Source organism: Mobula hypostoma, chromosome 6 (assembly GCF_963921235.1).
Source record: "Mobula hypostoma chromosome 6, sMobHyp1.1, whole genome shotgun sequence".
NCBI classification, from domain to species: Eukaryota; Metazoa; Chordata; class Chondrichthyes; order Myliobatiformes; family Myliobatidae; genus Mobula; species Mobula hypostoma.
The window spans coordinates 138638381-138660135 of record NC_086102.1 but is presented as its reverse complement, the minus strand read 5'-3'; the positions used below and the strand labels follow the sequence as shown (position 1 = coordinate 138660135).

Here is a 21755-nt window from a genome sequence, read left to right as displayed (position 1 = left end):
CTCATGTATTATCACTAAAATTTCATGTGCAGATTAAGCAGATCAATCGATACTGTGTTAATTTTAGACAATTGAGCAGTGATCTCAGTGAAGTATGCAACCCAAGTACATGACTTGACTGTGTAGATCAGTGGTCCCCAACCACCGGGCCATGGACCGGTACCGGGCCACAAAGCATTTGCTACTGGGCCGCAATGAAACGATACGTTTTGGCAATATGAAACGATATGAGTCAGCTGCACCTTTCCTCATCCCGTCACGCCCACAGTTGATCTTTAATGCACGCGAGGTCATCAGTGACCCAAGACGTGCAAAGGAATGGGTCCGTGACCCTTTTGTGAATGTTTCCGGTGAATCTTCCATGTCAGCGTGGGAAAAAGATGAACTCTTCGAGCTTGCAAATGACGGTGGGCTGAAAAGTATGTTTGATATAACATCTGTTCCGACATTCTGGATCAAAGTCAGGCTGAATATCTTGAGATAGCCACGAAAGCACTGAAAACGTTGCTTCCATTTCCAACATCATATCGCTGTGAAGCGGAGTTTTCTGCGATAAATGCAATGGAAACTAAATTGTGGAATAGACTGGACATAAGGAACCCCCTTCGAGAATCACTGTCTCCCATCACCACTCGATGGGAGCGTCTTGTTGCAGGAAAACAAGCCCAGGGCTCCCATTGATTCAGCGATATTGGTGTGTTGCAATGATTTTATATGTTCATACAGGGAAAATATGAAAATATGCGCTGTGTGTTTAATATCCAAACTTAACATATAATGTTATGATGCTATTGACTTATAAGTGACTTATAATTCAGTGTTCCCCAACCTCCGGGCCGCGAAGCATGCAGTGGTGCAGCGGTGGCCGGAACGCACCCAGTACATCTTTAAGAAAAAAGCCGAAATAGACAAACTAATTGATTACGTGCCGGGTGGCACCTAATCAATTAGCTTGCTTATTTAGCTTTTTTCTTCCGATGTGCTGGGTGCGTTCGGACTACCGCTGCACCTCTGCATTCTTCACGGCAATGTATCGGTCCGCGGCCCAGTGGTTGGGAACCGCTGTTATAAATGACTTATCACTACATTCATGCGAGGAAAATATGCACTGTGTGTTTAATATTAAATTTGTTAGATAAACCCCTTTAGAAACAAAATTGATTGTATTAGCAACTTATAAGTGACTTATCACCTACATTCTGGTCATGATTAACACTCACCTGCCCCGGGTCGGCCGGTCCGCAAGAATATTGTCAATGTTAAACCGGTCCGCGGTGTAATAAAGGGTGGGGACCTCTGGTGTAGATACAAACATAATGTTTCCCCTGGCTGAGGTATCTGAAATGAGGGCTCACTGTCAACATTTTAAAAATTACTTTGAGATAGAGGTGAGAAGAAATTCTGGAATCTGGAATTCCTTGCTTAGGAGGCTCAGTCATTGAGACAGCAATTAATAGATTTAGTGGTTTGGTTCAGGAAAGTGACACTGAGACAAAAGCTCAGCCCTGAGTTATTCAAAGATGATGCAGTGAGTTACAGATAGACTACCCCTGCTTCTATTCATTATATTGTCTTCATATTCTAGAGTCTCTGGAATTATCCTTTTCTTTCTCTTAAGCATAACTGAAATATCAAGTGTTTCCACAGAACTGGTTTTCTATCCCAAACTTCACCTTGTGAGCTAAGAATGGAAACTTTAATATTTCCATAAAAAGCGAGCCAAAGGTATGACCTTGAAGTTCCTGCTCTTATAAATTTGGAATAAGGATAAACCTTCAGTTTGTTTCTGTCATTTATTGGATCACGGATGCCCTGGACCTTAAATCTGTTCACTCTCCTTTAATCCTTCTCTTTTGATACCATCTGTTTTGAAATTATTGGCACAGGATACAGACCATTTTTGGGAAATCATAAGCAAATTCCACAGACCTATTTATGGACTAAATGCTTCCCGATATCTGATTTCTTTTTTGTTTCCTTCATTCCTTGTTCTAACTAAGATTTTGTCAAGTTGTTCTAAGTTCTCTGCCAGAGACGTTCTAAGTTCTCTGCCAGAGACAATGGACTGACTTTATCTACCTAGTCCCCTAAATGTTCTACAAATCTCCATTCTATCTTTTTTGTACTTCAGATCTTAATGTTGAAAGTGTCAATGCAAATTGACACTGGTTCTCTACAGATTACAGATGAGAAGGTGTTTGCTGTCTTGAGGCAAATTAGGGTGGGTAAATCCCCGGGACCTAATGAGATGTTCCCTTAAACCCTGTGGGAGGCAAGTGAAGAAATTGCAGGGATCTAGAGGAGATGTTCAAATCATCCTTAGCAACAGGTGTCGTACCGGAGGATTGGAGGAAAGCTAATGTTGTTCCACTATTTAAGAAAGGCTCAAAAGATAAACCAGGAAATTACAGGTCAGTGAGCCTGACAATCAGTGGTGGGAAAGTTATTGGAAGGTATTCTAAGGGTCCAGATATATGAGTATTTGGTTAGACATGGACTGATTAAGGATAGTCAGCATGTCTTTGCAGAAAGTTATGTCTAACAAGTTTTATAGAGTATTTTTTAAGGAAGTTACCAGGAAAGTTGATGACCAGGCAGTGGACGTTGCCTACATGGACTTCCGCAAGGCATTAGACAAGGTCCTCATGGGAGGTTGGTCAAAAAGTTTCAGTTGCTCAGCATACAAGATAAGGTAGTAAATTGGATTAGATATTGGCTTTGTGGGAGCGGCCAAAAATTGGCAGTTGATGGTTGCCTCTCTGAGTGGAGGCCTGTGACTACTGGACTGCCATTAGTGGATCGGTGCTGGGTCTATTGTTGTTTGTCATCCATCTCAACCATCTTGATAATAATGTGGTTAACTGGATCAGCAAATTTGCGTTGACACCAAGATTGGGGGTGTGGTGAACAGCAAGAAAGACTATCATGGCCTGCAGCAGGATCTGAACGAGCTGGAAAAAATGGGTTGAAAAATGGCAGATGAAAATTACTGCAGACAAGTGCGAGGTGTTGCACTTTGGGGGGCCAACAAAAGTAGGTCTTACACAGTGGAACAATGAGGAGTGCAGTAGAACAAAGGGATCTGGGAATACAGGTCCAGTAATTCATTCAAAGTGGTGGCACAGGTAGATAGGGTCATAAAGAAAGCTTTTGGCACATTGGCCCTCATAAATCAAAGTATTGAATACAAGAAAGGGATATTATGTTGGAGTTGTACAAGATATTGTTAGGGCCTAATTTGGAGCATTGTGTGCTGTTTTGCTCATCTACCTGCAGGAAAGATGTAAGTAAATAAGGTTGAAGGAGAACAGAGAAATTTTACAAGGGTGTTACCAGGACTGAAGGACCTGAGTTGTAAGGAAATGTTGAATAGGTTAGGACTTCATTCCTTGTACGATAGAAGATTGAGGAGAGGTTTGATAGAGGCATACAAAATTATGAGGGGTATAGATAGAGTAAATGCAAGCAGGCTTGTTCCACTGAGGTTAGGTGGGAATACAACTAGAGATCATGGGTTATTGGTGAAAGGTGAAAAGTTTAAGGGGAACTTCTTCACTCAGTGGGTTCTGAGAGTGTGGAACGAACTGCTAGCACAAATGGTGCATGGAAGCTTGATTTCAACGTTTAAGAGAAGTTTGGATAGTTATATGAATGGGAGGGATATGGAGAACTATGGTCCAGGTGCAGATCAGTGGGAGTAGACAATTTAGATGACTCACCACAAACTAGATGGTCTGAAGGGCCTGTTTTTGTGCTGTACCTTTTAATAACTCTAAATAAAATTTAATGAGTGAAACAGATCTACACTTGGAGTAAACGTTCTCTAATAAAGACTGAATTCCTTTTGCAGGTTCGCAAGCTGTCCATGAGAAAGCTCCTATGGTGAAGTCTTTGTTACTCACAGGACCATCTGGAGTTGGAAAGAAAATGTTGGTCCATGCTCTCTGCACAGAAACCGGAGCCAACCTTTTCAATTTGTCGTCTCAGAATATCGCAGGAAAATATCCAGGCAAGAGTGGTCTCCAAATGATGATCCATTTAGTTTTCAAGGTAGTGTTTCAGATATATATACACAAAGGAAAGGTTGGTTCTATTGAATATATATAACATTAATTTTGAAAAACAATGTGCTTAGGTTTTCCACCATAGTTTGTAGTATGTGAGGCCTTGCTTGTGGGTTGATGGTTTTTTAAAATGTATCCGTTATGGTATACATTGGGTATCACATTGATTCAATAGTTATTCCAGACTTTAATGTTTCTGTCTCTAATTAACATTTTCACATATTTTACCTGTCTCATGTTTTTATCTTTCACGGGGGAGATAGATTTTGCTGGGTCACAGTTCCAAAGACGCCAGTCAATACTCTCACCACATTTGAGGATATTTCTTCAAGATGTCTGTAAACAGTTTTAACAGCCTTCATCCCAAATTCCAAAAGACTATTTTCACAGCCACTGGATAGCAGTATAACAATTTGAAGAAAATAAATTGATATACAAGAGTGACAGGCTGTTAAGTGGAAAAAAAATTGAGAAAAAAAATAGGGAATTCAAAACACTGAATTCTCAACATGTTCTCTTCCCAATTCCAAATAACAAATCAGTTGTCAAATTTGATTTCCCCTAGAATCCCCTTGTGGGGTACACAATAGGTGATAGGTGATCGTCTTAATTTTTTTATAGATTATGAAGACACGCAGTCCTCTTTTATTGTCATTTAGTAATGCATGCATTAAGAAATGATACAATATTTCCTCTGGTGTGATATCACAAAATACAGGAGAGACCAAGACTGAAAAAAACTAACAAAACCACATAATTATAACATATAGTTACAACAGTGCAACAATACCATAACTTGATGAAGAAGTCGATGAGCACAGTAAAAGTTCAAAGTCTCTCAAATGTCCCACATCTCATGCAGATGGAGAGAAGAAAGAAAAACTCTCCCTGCCATACCCGACCACAGTCCGACTCTGAGTCATCCAAAAACTTCGAGCTCTGATCAGCTGTCCGACACCGAGTACTGAGCGCCATCTCTATCCGAACGATTCGACGTCCTTCTCGGTCCGAACAATTCGACCTCCTTCTCGGTCGCCAGCAGCAGGCAAGGCCGGGGATTTTGAGGCCTTCCCTCCGAAAGATTCCCGACCGTGCAGTAACGACAGCAGCGAACGAGTGTTTCAGAAATTTTTACAGATGTTTCTCTGTGCTTTCACGTCCATCTCCTTCAAATCAGAATTGTCCATGGCCCCTATTTAACAGATACGATATCATTTTTCATTGGAGGGCTGCGCACACGCGACGCGCTGCTTCTCTCTCCTCCCGCCATTTGTGAGCAAAATCATAGATATTTTATGATATTTACCCATGGACTTTTTCAGATGAGACTAATTATGTTCCTTTCGAATCTAAACTGACCTGCCCATTCTTATCCAGGATCACAACGCAATATCATAATGTGCATGCATTCGATCTAGTATTACAGGACCCCATATGACCGCAAAATATGTAATGGTGTACTTATTTAGTGTTGTTTCTCAAAAAGTAACAAATAAGGAATGAGCTCAAGGACTTTCTTTTGCAAAACTGATCTAACCCTTTGCAACACCTATCAGTGGATCCTATTAGGATCAGATTTGGTAGCAAGTTCCATGACAAACAACTTTGTGTCTTTTGATTCCAAGCAGGAGTAAGTGGCACCTTGTTCACTGAGCCCTGCCAACAGTGCTGGCTTCCCTGTAATACTGGCAACCATCAACCATAATAATGTTCTTATAATAGCCGCCCCTGAGAACTCAGATCTGTTCAAGATTAAAACGAGTTTCCACTTCCTAAATATGCAGGAGGTCATCGTGGATCATGAGAATCCTTTTCTGAAGGCCACTGTAATGTTTCCTGGCAGTTCTCATGGCTCAATCCTGTAGTAAGTTATTGACTTCCTCACCACACAAAGCCTGTCCACCATCTACAAGGCTTAAGTCAGGAATATGATGGAAAACTCTCCGTTTGCTTGGATGAGTGCAGCTTCAATAACATTGAAGGAACTTGAAAGCATACAGGATATAGCAACCTGCTTGATTAGTATCCCATGAACAACCATTTACTTACTCCACCACTGGGGCACAGTGGCAGCATAGTGTATACAATCCTTAACATGCACTGCAGCAACTTACCAAGACCCCTTAGTCAGTCCCTCCAAACCCACGAACTCTACTAGCTACTAGACAGCAAAAGCATAACTCCACCTCCCTGAAGCCATGCACCATCTTCACGTGTAAACACCATTCTTTTGCTGGGGGTCAAAATCCTGTAACTCTCTCCTGAACAGCTTTGTGGTTATGCTCACTCCTCAAGGTTTCAATAGGTACATTTAATGTCAGGGAAATGTATACAACATACATCCTGAAATTCTCTTTCTTCACAAACATCCACGAAAACAGAGGAGTGCCCCAAAGAATGAATGACAGTTAATTGTTAGAATCCCATAGCCCCCCCCAGCTACCCCCCTCCCTTGCTTAAGCAGCAGCAAAGCACCGACCCCCCCCTCTCCCACTAATGAGAAAAGCATTGACTCCCCCCACAAAACAGTCAAGTGTGCAGCAAAGCATCAATAAAGACACAGACCTGAGTACCCCAAAGACTACTTGTTCACCCGGTAATTCAACATACTACAATACCTGATTTATGGTGTTAAAAGTCTGTTTTGTCACTTTTTCCAAGCTCTGTGTCCAAAGAACTCAGGTCTCTGGCCACACAGTAAACAGCCAGCTCGCTGCTTACGATCTTCTGTCTTCCATGTCGTATCAGGCAGCGGCACTGGCCTGGAGTCCACCTGCCTCCAGAGCCATGAAAATCCGGCACCCTGAAGGCGCACTAATCTTCCAGGCCACGTCCTTGGCGTATTGAAAAGCAGCCGGCCATGAGGCCCTGAGAGCAGGTCCCATTTACGCAAAGAACCAAAGTCAGTGTGTAACTCCATGTCAGGGTCTTCAAAAGAACCCTGAAAGGGAAAAGTAAAGGTATTAAAGATAGAAATAGAGCTGTTTGTGAAGATGCAAGCAAAGTAGTCACCATTAGGTGCCATCATCCTAAGCTCCCCTCTCCTATATTAGTTGCAAGAAGAGAGGGAGATGGGTCAAACGCAGGCAAATGATGCTGAATGTTGGTTCGTTTTCCACTCTCAGACCTTGACGCAGCATCCACCCCAGTACTCAAGAAGGCAGCCGACTGCTACCTTCTCAAGGACAATTATGGAAGAACAAATAAATGCTGGATCAACCTGTGGACCCCACTTCCTTAAATGAATAAAAAAAATAACATAATGAGTAAGAATTGATGGTCTGGGTGCTAAAAAAAAGACCAATGTCATTTTGTCCACAATAATCATTTCTGAATATTTCAATATCCCGATATACTAAATCAAGCAACCGCATCTGACCAATGGTATTTCACCTGCTTTTAATTCTTGGTATAAATATGAAGGGACAAGTAGCACTGGGCAAATGATTTATTTCACTATATGGCAGTCATTAATTCTAAGCTTCTCATATGAATCTCTCCTTCAGAGGGTGCCAGTATAAATATTTAAAGAGCTCACGAAGCGGGGATTCACAAGTTGATAATTGCAAAGCCTTTCCTGGCTCACTGTGTACAAAAATGTTTGCTGTCCTCCAGTTATCCTCTACCTCACTTGTTTACAGAAGATTTAAACGGATCAGCCAGAGCCACAGGAATCTCTTCTATTGACTCCCATAGCAGTTGGAGATAAACACCATACAGTCATGGAGATGTATCCACTTTTAAGCCCACTAAGTCCTCTCCTATCTTTACAGTGAGGGCAGTAGGTGAAGCAATTCCTACTTTATCCCAAGATGGTGCTGCAACATATGATAATGTTTTGTGAGCAGGTCACAAAACTACTTGATACTCTGTGAGATATACTTCTCAACTACAATCATTGTGATCTTCAGCCTATTAATTTCCCTTTATGAAATGTACTTTTGAACTGTCCAAACAAACTAACAATTGTGCAGTCTCCTGAAGGATTCAGCGAACTTGAAACTTAAGAATTCAGGTAGGACCAGCGCAGCCATCACTGGGGGCGGATGCTGCATCGAGGTCTGAGAGTGGAAAACAAACCGATGTTCAGCGCCATCTGCCTGCGTTTGACCCATCTCCCTCTCTTCTTGCGACTAGCATCGGGCAGGACGTGCGGGAGTCTTGAGTCTCATGCCACCAGCTTTAGGAGCAATGGTCGCTTTGCAGCCATCGGGTTCCTGGACCGACCTCACTCGCCTCAGCTCTGAACTGACTCCGCAGCCATGGACTCAATTTCAGGAAATCTGCATTTCATGTTCTGTGTATTATTTGTTTACTTTTTAAAGAATTATTTGCACAGTTTGACCTCTTGCACATTGGATGTTTGTTGGTTTTTGTTGTATGTGGTTTTCCATAGATTCTATTGCGTTTCTTTGGTTTGTGGCTGTCTGTAAGAAGACGAATCTCAAGATAGTATATGGTATACTTACTTCAATAATAAATTTGAACTTTCAACTTTGAAATTTGAAGCAACAGTACAAATGATACAGCAGGATCAGCTGTGAAGAAATGTCAAAACCTGAAACTGATGTCCCTGTATATTGAGTTATACTATTTTTCATACAAGCATTAACTCATCACATCTGTGTGCCTTTGCCTCAGTTTGGTGCTATCTCAATGTCGCAATGACCGGTGAAAAGCTGCTGACTTTCAGTGGAGGAAATGATGAACGTTCTTGGAGGACAGCATCAAACATCTTAAAATCTAGAAAGCCTCACTATGGATTGCACCATCCTAACATGAAAAACAGCTGTACAAGCAGGCACACCAACTGATTGATAGTGGTGGGAGGAGGAATGCTGCCTGCACTTTGTAAGGTTGTCAGCATTCCCATCTTAAACCTCCTTCTGCACAAGTTAACTGAAACCCCTTTGTGTCAATGTGTACTTGCTTGCATGAAACTAATCATATTTGAGAAATTACCAGAAAACTGAGTTGAAAGAAAATATGCTTAAAACCACACCTAGGATTAAAAGGCTGCTCATGATAGATTGTATATATTAAGCATATCAGAACCTCCATGTAAAAAAACTCCTAATTCAAACCAGATGTTCAAGTTTGTTGATATAAATTTCATAATTTCTTAATGGGACAGTCTGCTTCTGTCTCTACCAGGATTTGTTTTCTTGCATCTTTGTATGATCAGGATGATTAAAGGGAATAATTTGCTCTGTGGTGCCCCTCACATCAGCATTTTACATTCCTGTATGAGGTGTGGTACAGTGGAATTTCAACAAAGCCTACTCTTTGTACTTCAGTTACAGTCTACACAGCACTCACATTAGAAAACATTGCTGTCAGAAGATAGGCTACCCCTGACCTACAGTATATCACATCAGTATGAACATAATCTTCAATTTAAGGTGGTATGCTTAATCCCCTGGAGGGAAATGAATTTGTAACTCTAGGGCTAAGTAACTTTTTTTTGCCAAACACAATATAATTTCTTGGGAAAAAGTGACTGTCATTGATGAAAACAGTTGACTTACTACAAAAATAGTGGAGGCTCAGATTTTTCTTCTGGGTTCAGTGTGCTTTCAACAGGCTAATTGCACTGACTTGCCAGGACCTATGCAGCAGGTCCTATGAAAGCAGCATACATAATGAAACACCCTTCCCATCCAGGACATATCCTCTTTTCATTGTTAAGATCAGACAGAAGGTACAAAATTTTATGAACAGTTTCTTCCCCTCTGCCATCAGATCTCTTCTAGCCCATGAATCCTGAACACTACATCACTATTTTATTCTCTTTTTGCACTATTTAATTACTTAGGTAGGGTAATGTACTTGGGAGAAATGTACATAAATCCAGACATCCCACCTCTCCCAGAAGTTCCGGGAGTCTCCCACATATTAATAGTGGCTCCCTGATGCCTGCAAATTATATGAAATATCATGGAAATCTATTTTTTGAGAGAGAGAGAGAGCGAGAGAGCGAGAGCGAGAGAGAGAGAGAGAGAGAGAGAGAGAGAGAGAGAGAAAGAACGCGCGCGATGGCAGAGTGTTCCAAAAAAAAGAAAATATAAAACATACATCTCTCCAGCCTACCCTAAAGTGTACCCCTGCCTAATAGGGGTCAAAAATAATGATAGTGTTGCTCGCTGTGCTGTTTACAACAGTGACTTTTCTATTGCCCATGGTGGGTTAAGACTGTAAAAGACATGTTGAGGTGAGTTTAACAGGTGTCATTCGTTCATTAGCATAGCTGACATTATTTAAACTAGCTGGCTAGCTGCTAAGGAGCTACTCTATTGCAGACATCCCACCTCTCCCGGAAGTTCCAGGAGTCTCCCGCAAATTGATGGTGCTACCTCCCTGAAATGAGCTTTTGCAGGGTGGGATGTCTGTAAATCACAACAACCAACATTGAGTTGGGGGTTTCACTTTGAGAGGCTGCTCTGCATGATAAGGTTATCACAAAGATTTTTAGTGTGCTTTTGAGTTTAGGTTTTGGAGTTCAATAAAATGTGTTACAGGTTTCATTAAGCATAAAATGCCTCACTTCGTTTCATTTGCGAAAACCTACATTGTTGACCACGATGCTCTAGGACGATTGCAGAATTATTAAATGTCGGCCAATGCAGACGCTTTGAAACTGCTGGAGATTTGGGAGCAAAGTGCCTTTGCTTGGTTTGTACAAGCTGGGGCCCAGTTCACTCTGTGAGAAATTACTGCCAGTGACACCAAATTCTACTATGTGGTAGTGTCACTATGAGTGTGGTGAGTCTGCTTGAACTCCCAGCTAAACATGATAAATACTGATTACTGAAAACTCAGCTTTTACAGACATTTGGACTATTGGCGTCTGAGTGCGTCAGTTGTTCTCCTTTACCGGTCTCAGCAATACTAGGTCTTCAGACCTAATGGACCACATGCTCTCTCTCCTGGGAAATCACCATTCCTGTTTTATTTTTAAAGAACTCTTCATGCAGCAAATGCCTAATCAAGTTCACATATCCCTCACTAATGTACCCTTGCTGGACTATAGGAAGTTGCTAAAATGGCTTATAGTCTACACTCGGCTAGGCAGCGGTGCATCATTCCTCCCCCTTTCTCCAGCTCAATAAGCCCATTCAGCAAGGCCCCCATAACAGACAATACCAGGTCAGTGCTTTTACCATGCTCAGTTTGGTACGAATGCTCGGAAGTGCCAACCGCTTTGCAGCTTCAGCAGTGCCAGCACATCAGAACATCAAAACCTCACTTTGTTTTATTTGCGAAAATCTATGGCATTTCTTATTATAATTTTTATTTATAGTTACTTTTTTTTTAAATAGTAACTTTACTGTACTGCTGCTCCAAAACAACAAATTTCACAACAAATATCAGTGATAATAAACCTGATACAAATGTAAATCTTTGCATTATATAGGCAAGTGGCAAAAGGAATCAAGAGTAAGTTGATAAAAACGTGAACAACAGTTATATAGGGTTACAGCAAAATAAGAAGGGAAAAGGGACTGATGTTAGAGGAACAACACCTTGTATTCCTACTGGGTTGCCTCCAACCTGATGGTATAAACATTGATTTCTCGAACTTCTGGTAATGCTCTCCCCCTCCCCTTCACCATTCCCCATCCTCTTTTCCATCTCTCACCTTATCTCCTTGCCCACCCATTGCCTCCCTCTGGTGCTCCTCCCCCACTTTTCCTTTTTTCATGGCCTTCTATACTCTTCTATCAGACTCTCCCTTCTCCAGCCCTGTACCCCCTTCACCAATCAACTTCCCAGGTCTTTACTTCATCCTGCATCGCGAGTATGCATTGATGACACTCGTCTCAATGCTGTCAACAAGTTTTGCTACCTGGACAGCATAATAACATCCTCAGCTTCTCTGGATGTAGAGACTGAGTCAAGAACCAGAAAAGCCTGATTTGCCTTTGGTCAGTTGAAAGATCGAGTTTGGTCACAGAACATCAGGTTGGCCACCAAGTGCAAGGTATACAGGGCCGTTATCATATCAACCTTGTTTTACAGATGTGAGACATGGTGCCCATATCAGAGACACTTACCCCAGCTTGACCAACTGCAGCAGCGTCACCTACGTTCTCTGACGGAGATCACCTGGTGAGATAAGGTCTCCAATACGGAGGTCCGCTCTCGAGCCGGAATGCCAGCAGTTTCAACATTGGTGATGTCAGCCCAACTGCGCTGGGCAGGACATGTTGGCAGAATGCCTGACGGAAGACTGCCCAAGGACATCTTGTATGGCCAACTGTCCAGTGGTACCCGAAAACGAGGAGGCCAGTGACTACGGTACAAGGATGTTCTGCACAGGAGCCTCAAGAAAGCTGACATTGCCCCATCAACATGGGAGGATCTGGTTCAAGATCGCTCACAGTGTGGGACGCCATCAGAAAAGGTGTGGACGCTGTTGAGAACTAGCCCAACGAGGCAACAAAGGAAAGGCACAGGAAGTGCCACAACAGAGTTTCTGCCCCTGCTGCCCCTCCAGGCCTCACCTGCCAAGTATGTGACAAGCAGTGCCTGTCAGGGATCGTCCTGTACAGTCACTCCAGGACACACATATCAAACCCCACTAACTGACTGAAAGGAACGATCATCATCCTATGGGATAGATAGCCAGAGAGAGAGACTTCATCCCTCCCCCTTCAGGTTACACCTACCATCTTGTTTCTCTCTCCCCTCCCCCACCTTTTAAATCTACTCCTCAGCATTTTTTCTTCAGCCCTTGGCCCAAAACATCGACTGTACTCTTTTCCATTGCTAAGTTCCTCCAGCATTTTGTGTGTTTTGCTAAAATAGAACCAAACGCATTTAAACTAATTTATCCAAACCAAATTTATGACAGTTTCAGAGGTTAACACTAATTATGGATGTCACTGTGAACATAGTAAATTGTCAGCATGAAATATATTTTATCTACATTTGTGTATGATATATTTCTATGAACTTATTGAAAGACAAAGATTTGCTGTTGCAGAGATGATTATTGCTGACGAATTTGAGTTATCTGGGTATTCCTGTACCGGGAAAGTCAATGAGAATTTAATTTAATAATTAGAATAATTGAAAACAGGAGTGAACCATAGTTTACAATTTAATTGAAATGTGGTTATAAAAAAATCATTAGAAGGGAAAAGATGAAACATGAAAGCAAGCTAGCAAATAATATGAAAGTAAACAGTGAAAGTTTTTTTCAAGTATGTTAAAAATAAAAGAGAAATGAGAGTGGATATAGGACTGCTACAAAATGAGGCAGGAGAAATAATAACAGGACAAGGAGATGGCTGATGAACTAAATGAGTATTTTGTGTCAGTCTTTCCTGTGGAAGGCACTAGCAGTATGCCTGATGTTTTAGTGTGTGATGGAAGAGAAGTGGGTGCAGTTACTGTTACAAGAGAGAAGATGCTCAAAAAACTGAAAGATCTAAAGGTACATAAATCACCCGGACCAGAGGAACTGCACCCGAGGGTTCTGAAAGAGGTAGCGTTAGAGATTGTGGTACCATTAGAAATGATCTTTCAAAAATCATTGCACTCTAACACTGGACTGGAAAATTGCAAATGTTACGCCACTCTTTAAGAAAGGAGGAAGACAGCAGAAAGGAAATTAAAGACCAGTTAGCTTGACCTCAGTGGTTGGAAAGATATTAGACTCATTTTTTAAGGATGAGGTGATGCAGTACTTGGTGACACGGGATAACGTAGTACAAAGTCAGCATGGTTTCCTTCAGGGAAAATCCTGCCTGGCAAACCTGTTGGAATTCTTTGAGGAGATTACAAGTGGATGTTGTATATTTGGACTTTCAGAAGGCCTTTGACAAGGTGCCATGCATGAGGCTGCTTACCAAGTTAAGAGCCCATGGTATTACTGGAAAGTTACTAACGCGGTTAGAGCTTTGGCTGACTGGGGAGTGTTACGTACCCCGTAACTGGGTTGCCAAACCAGCAGAAGTGGATCACTCAGTTGGAGTCTGGAGTACTAGAACTAAGAAAGTTTTATTAAAGAAACAAGCAACACAGTAATCGAAAGGATAATAAATGCAACAGTTCAGCGATGATAAACACACATGTGCACAGAATTAAGATAACAGCATCAATCAAGCTCTATCGTTGTCTAGGGGTAAATGACCAAATTTCAAAGTGACCCAAAGTTCAGTCCAGTTTAGTAGTTCAATTCGCAGTAATCGTTGCCATGGCGATGGACAACGTGGGGGAAGAGAGAGCTAGAACAGGAACAACTGATCATTCAGAACGGCTTCACTCACAGACCGGCGATATGGCTCACAAGCAACTTTTGGGCGGGTCCTTGGTGATGTCACCTGAGGTCACCGACTGTGACCCCTCCTCCAGATGCGGTCGATCCTCTGCAGTGAACCCGGCACCCAGGCAAGGGCGGACACACACCGGATTCCCGCTGATCGTACCTTTCCACCCTGGCCGTTGTCTGCTACTTCTCACCCACTCGTGAGAGGCGCACCGCTTCCAGGGTCTTGTTACCTCGGGTGGCGTGTGTCCTGCCTTAGCGAACCTGTCCCTTTTTATCCCCCTGCTGGGGTATCGCCTGTCCATCACTTCAAACAGTTCAGGGTTCAAAGGGGGAACCGCTCCAGACAGCTCTCTCTCTCCCACGTCCCTTCGTTACACATCTCCAGACGCTGCTCCATTGTTCCTTATCTCTCCTTCCCCTGAGGGCAGGTGGCAGACCACTTGCTGATGTCACTGATGCTAACCCAGGCCAGCAAACATCTTAATTTTATGTGTATTCTCGTCACAGGAGGCAACGAGTGGAAATAAAAGGATCCTCTTCTGGTTGGCTTCCAGTGACTAGTGGTGTTCCGCAGGGGTCAGTGTGGGACCACTTCTTTTTATGCTGTCAGTAAATAATTTAGATGATGGAATAGATGGCTTTGTTGCCGAGTTTTCAGATGATACGAAGATTGGTAGAGGGGCAGGTAGTATTGAGGAAACAGGTAGTGTGCAGAAGGACTTAAGCGGGTTAGGAGAATGGGCAAGGACGTTGCAAATGAAGTACAATGTTGGAAAATGCATGACTTTGGTAGTAGAAATAAATGTGCGGACTATTTTCTAAGTGGGGAGAAAATCCAAGAATCTGAGATGCAGAGGGACTTGGGAGTCCTTGTGCAGAACGCCCTTAAGGTTAACTTGCAGATTGAGTCGGTGTTGAGGAAGGCAAATGCATGTTAGCATTCATTTCAAGAGGTCTAGAATACAGGGATGTGATGCTGAGGATTTATAAGGCACTGGTAAGGCCTCACCTTGAGTATTGTGAACAATTTTGGGCCCCTTATCTTAGAAAAGATGTGCTGCATTGGAGAGGATCCAGGAGGTTCAGAAGGATGATTCCAAGAATGAAAGGTTTATCATACAAGGAACGTTTGATGGCTCTGGGTCTGTACTCGCTGGAATTCAGAAGGATGAGGGGGGATCTCATTGAAACCTTTCAAATGTTGAAAGGCCTAGACAGAGTAGATGTGGAAAGGATGTTTACCATGGTGGGAGGGTCTAGGACAGAGGGGCACCGCCTCAGGGTAGAAGGGCGCCCTTTCAAAACGCAGATGCAGAGAAATTTCTTTAGCCAGAGGGTGGTGAATTTGTTGCCACATGCAGCTGTGGAGGACAGGTCGTTGGGTGTATATAAAGCAGAGATTGATAGGCTCTTTTTTGGACTTGACATCAAAGGTTACAGTGAGAAGGCCGGGAACTGGGGTTGAAGAGGAGATGAAAAAAAAAGAACAATCAGCCATGATTGAATGACAGAGCAGACTCGATGGGCCAGATGGCCTAATTCTGCTCCTCTGTCTTAGGGTCTTATATGCAAGAAATATATTACCCATTTGAAAGTGAACATCAAGCTGGAACCTAGTTGGACAATACGCAGAGGATTCACACGTGCCAATGAGAGCAAATTATTGCACTAAATTTAAAATAATCTCCATTTATTTTTTTTTTAGGATATGTGATTTAATGTTCCAGACTTCCACATGAATAATTTGGGAAAAGCAGAATGGTACAAATTATTAGGACACGTTTAGGAAATTAGAATTGGTTTATTATTGTCACATGTACTAAGTTACAGTGAAAAACTTGTCCTGCATTTTGTTCATATAATTAATTCATTACATAGTACATTGAGGTAGTACAAGGTGAAACAATAACAGATTGCAGAATAAAGTGTAACAGCTGCAGAAAAAGTGCTCTGCAGGTAGACAATATGGTGTAAGATCATAACAAGGTAGATGATAAAGTCAAGAGTCCATCTTATCCTATTGGAAAACCATTCAATAGTCTTACAACAGCAGGGTGGAAACTGTCCCCATGCTTTAGTTAACTTTGGAGAAACAAGCCTAAAGATATTTCTGTTGTTTTCAACTCTTCATGTCATCATGCTTGTGAAGTTATTTCATATTGCAAAAGCTGGTGAGTGCATGCAATGCATTGCCAGGGTGGTGGTATAGACAGATACATTTGGGGCATTTGAGAAGCTCTTAGATAGGCAAATTTATGATATAAAAATGGAGAGCTCTGCATGTTAGATTGATTTTAGAGTAGGTTTAAACATCAGGACAATATCATGGGCCAAAGGGCCTGTACTGTGCTGTGGTATTCTATGTTCGAAACTCAGTTTTCTAACTTCCCAGCTGCCTTCCTGCCTCCAGCCTTTATTGCAAAGAGATCTCGTCATTTATTGTCTGATTTGTAATGACCGTCTGATGATGTACACTATCATAATATTTGTTGAGGCAAAAGTTCTGATTATAGGCAGTATAGATTAGAACGTGTAGCTGCACCTTTCAGTTATTAATTGCTGCTGGTATTCCTTTTACTTCTAGAAATCTAGCTGTGCTGAAAGTAGTATATATGTGCTGAAGTGCCTGTACTGTACAGAGGGCAAAGATGAATTTCTAGTCGTTTGTCTTTTCCATTTACTTCTATTCTGACAGAATAAATTCAGACAGCATATTTGTTGGCGTCTTTTATCTCCACTCTAGATTTAACCAGAAGTAGAAGAAACAGACCACATCAAATTAGCTGACAGTCACTGAATTCTATCCAAGTTCTATAAGATGTCCTAACAGAGAATGTGCAATTTGGGGGCATATGACGGTCATCTGAGGACAGCACAATCAATGTCCAGTTGGATGATTCCAAGCAGGATTGTTGTGGGATCCAACAATCTCCAGCACACTTTGGCTAAGAATGAGAAAGGTCTGCCAGATTCTCTTAATTTCACACTAAACAGAACATCTTAAAATGTTGCAATTCACCAATGCCCAATTGCATAAATGAAGAACTGGTCAGATCTCCCATGGATTCTATAGGATTGGAAGTTGCTTCTAATTAATATGTTTGATATTATACATTCCAAAGATTCCATTGAAGTGCTATTGGACTGTAATTTTACACTGAGCCACATAAATCGGCAGATGAAAAAGGAACAGATTTCAAGGAGGATGGTGACAGTAGACAGATAGGTTTTCAACTTAAGTGCTTGCTTCTCTACCTATTAAGAGAGCCCTCTTGGCAAGTTTAACACTCTTGATTTGCTGTCAAGTTAAAAAGATGCTTGTGGTCTTGGGTAAAGTCAGAAGAGAGTTCAGCTGTGATAATTTACCAATATCAATCATAGATCAATTAGTCTGTGATAGCCAAGATGGTGCTGGTGAACCACAGCGACAATCTCCAGCTACATAAAATATTTCAAAATATACCTCTTTTGAATTCATCTCACTGCAATCTGAAGCACATAATTTCCCTTTAAGGAATGTGCTTCTAGATCAACTTAAATACTGTATTTGCAGACTTCACAATTTTATGAAGGACTCAGCAGATTTAACTCTCAAGCAAGCAGGGATGGCACCTTTAAGTGGAGGAAGGTTCATCACAGGCTTCTCAATTCACAGCATGGACCAAACTGCTGATTTAGAAAGGACAAAAGGTGGAGATGGGTGTTTCATGATAAACTCTCAGTGATGCTCTGACGTGGCGGTTTAGTCAAACTCATGTTCCCCCCAACCTTGAACACCTCACGGTCAAATGCCGTCCATTCAATTTACCTAGGGAGTTCTCTGTAATCCTGATTACAGTTTATATACCACCAGCGGCCAACTTGAAATACTGCATGATGCCATCTCCAGACCAAAAACAGTTCATCCCGATACATTTCAAATCGTAGTTGGGAACTTCAACCAGGTTTGTTTCAAGTAAACCCTGCCCAATTAACATCAGCATATAACCTGTAGTACCAGAAGTCCCAACACACTAGACCACTGTTATACTGAGATAAGGAATGCGTACTGTTCCATGTCCAGACAACATTTCGGTAAATTGGATCACTTGGCTGTCCTCCTACCTCCAGACAGACAGAGGCTAAAGAGCAAAGCTGCAGTGACTAGGACAACAAAGGTGTGGTCGCCGGGGGCAGAGGAGCGGCTATGGAATTGCTTTAAGACGATGGACAGCACCTTGTTCAAGGATTCATCTGTTGATCTGAATGAATACATGATTGTTGTCACAGAGACTTTATTAAAGCAGTTGTAGACAAGTGTGTCCCCACAAGATTCATTCAGTCTTTCCCAACCAGAAGCCCTGAATGAACCATGAGATTACAATCTGCTGAGTGCAGTGTGGTAAACCATGTATATATGTTGTAACTGGGTTAACTGTCTGGACTCGCCCCTCTGCTGACTGCCCCTGTGGCTCCTCCCACAGAGTCCTGTATAAAGGTGTTTCGCCTTACCTCTCCCCCTCAGTCCAGGGCCAGACACTCACCGTGGAGGTTGTATTGTACAGCGAATAAAAGCCTTTCAGTATTTCACCAAACCTCAGTCTTTTGGAGTTATTGAAGGTGCTTCAGCCAGATCACAGGCATTCAAGTCTGAGGACCAAGCAAGTTACCAGAGGACCAAGTACAATCTCCAGAAAGCCATTTCATGGGGAAATGGCAATTCTGGACTAAACTTGAATCAATGAAGGATGCTCGACAGTAATGGCAGGGCTTGAATGCTGTCACCTCTTATAAAGTAAAATTAAGCATCATTGGCAACAACAGGGCTTCGCTTTAAGATGAACTCAGTGCTCACTATCACCACCAAAACATGGAAGAGCCATCATAAACTCCCATAGTCCCTGAAGATCCTGTGATTTCAGGCTCTGAGGCTGAAGCAAGGCAACCTTCAGGAAGACGAACCCACAAACAGAATCCGCCCAGACAGGGTACCTCGCCAAGGGCTGATCGACTGGCTGAAGTGTTCATGGAGATTGTTAACCTCTTGCTTCAGCAGTCTGAGGTACCCATCTGCTTTTAGCAGGCTTCAGTTATACCAGTGCCTAAAGAGGACATGGTAACCTGTCTCTGATTATCATACAGTAGCACTTACATTCACACTGCTGAAGTGTTTTGAGAAGTTGGTGGTGACTTTTAAATGGCTTGGATCCACTCTAATTTGCCTATCGTAGCAAGAGGTCCACGGCAAATGCCATAAGGTGTTCCATAACGTTGTGTGCTTTGTCCCCTGCTCTACTCGCTTTACACTTATGAATGTGTGGCTAAGCACAGCTCTAATGCCATTATCAAGTTTGCTATTGATACCACTGTGATAGACCGAATCAAAGGTGGTGAGGAATCAGCAAATAGAAGAGAGATTGAAAATCTAGCTGAGTGGTGCCACAACAATAACCCATTACTCAATGTCAGCAAGACCAAGGAGCTGATTATTGACTCATGAGGAGGAAACCAGAGGTCCATGAGCCATTCCTCATCGGTGGATCAGATGTGGAGAGGGTTATCAGTTTTAAATTCCATGGTGTCATGGTTCCATGATGTCATGGTGACGGCCTGTCCTGGGCCCAACATGTAAATGCAATGACAAAGAAAGCACAGCTGCACCTCTGCTTCCTTAGGAGTTTGCGAAGAGTCAGCACAACATCTAAAACTTTGACAAACTTATATAGTTGTGTAGTGGAGAATATATTAACTGGCAGCATCACAGCCTGGTATGAAAGCACCAATGCTTTCGAATGGATAATCCTACAGAAAGTAGTGGATACAGCTCAGTCAATCAGAAGTAAAGTCCTCCCCACCATTGACCACATCTACCTGAAGCACTGCTGAAGGAAAGCAGCATCCTTCATGAAGGACACCCCATCACTCAGGTCGCGTGCTCTTTTTGCTGCAACCATCAGGCAGGTGGTTCAGGAGCCTCAGGACCCACACCACCAGTTTCAAGAACAGTTATTACCCCTCAACCAAACTCTTGAAACAAAGTGAATAACTTCACTCAACTTCATTTGCCCCATCATTGAATTGTTCCCACAACCTCTAGGCTCACTTTCAAGGACTCTTCACCTCATTTTCTCAATATTTACTGCTTATTTATTATTATTACTTTCTTTTTGTATTTGCACAGCTTGTTGTGTGCTGTACACTGTCTGAACACTCAAGTTGATGCAGGCTTTCAGTGATTCTATTATGGGTATAATTGTAATATGTATTTATTGAGTATGCCTGCAAGATATTAATCTCAGGATTGTATATGGTGATATTGTATATGGATCGTCAACTTACTTTGAACTTCGAAGTTGGACGGACACTGAAGGACCTCAGCATGTTTCATACCTTCATGTCCTTTGTGTTTTCTAGCTGAATGCATTTTTAATTCTCTTGCATATAACATTTAAGCAGGTGTCTCCTCAAAAACTAATCTAAGATTCTTTAGCAACAGCCTAGAGAACACTCTGCAGCTGCCACTTGATAATGCAAATGTACTTTAAACAAAAAGGGCTGTCTGATGTCCTATATCATCTTAGTAAACTTGACACCAATTCTATCAATATGGTAGTGATTAAACAGGTCTTTAAAAATGTTTGAGTTGTAACAAACAGTAATTTTATGTATTGCACTGTACCACCGCCACAAAAAAAACTAATTTCCTGACATATGTGAATGATGATAAAATTGATTCTGGTATGGCTCTATTGTGGTCTGAGAGGAGGAATCATGGTTAAAGAAAGAGAGAGGGGAGGGAGCTGGAAGCACCAGAGAGACATTCTGTAAGATCATTGAACCAATTGTTTGGAATCAAATGACCTTGCCTGGTGTCTTAGAAATGTCTGCACCCACGCACTCCTTCTCTGCTAACTATCCCACATCCCACTCACAGTGCTCTACCCTCGCCACTCCCAACATCCCTGTCATACGAGGGGTGATTGATAAGTTTGTAGCCTAGGGTAGAAGGAGTCAATTTTAGAAAACTGAGCAGATTTATTTTTCCTGCATTTACACACTTAGTCCAGTGGTCGTGGAGCATACAGATCCCTTCTTTGTAGAAGTTGGCGTCTTGAGCCTCCAGAAAGTGATCCACAGCAAGGGTGATTGATAAGTTCGTGGTCTAAAGTAGAAGGAAATGAGGAGAAACTTCAAAATTTCTGCATATTCACTCAAAGAGTTGAACTGCACGTGCATGTAACGAGAGCTGTATAGCTTATCTCCTTCTACCTTAGGCCACAAACTTATCACCCCCTGTATTTACAAACTCGCTCTCCACTCCATGTTGACAAATACAGTACTGTGCAAAAGTCTTAGGCACCCTAGCTATATATATGTGCTTAAGGCTTTTCCTTAGTACTGTAGGTTACTAAAAAAAATGAAGAATTTTCAGTTAA

The 21755-nt window shown here is 42.1% G+C and overlaps 1 protein-coding gene across 1 annotated transcript in view; it reads left to right on the top strand.

Annotated features, from left to right (window-relative positions):
- Window positions 1–21755, top strand: part of iqca1 (IQ motif containing with AAA domain 1) — a 190847-nt gene that overhangs the window by 146901 nt on the left and 22191 nt on the right. The window contains exon 15 of the mRNA XM_063050029.1: window positions 3851–4050. Within this exon, the coding sequence (XP_062906099.1) occupies window positions 3851–4050 (200 nt within the window). The remainder of the gene's footprint in view (window positions 1–3850; window positions 4051–21755) is intronic.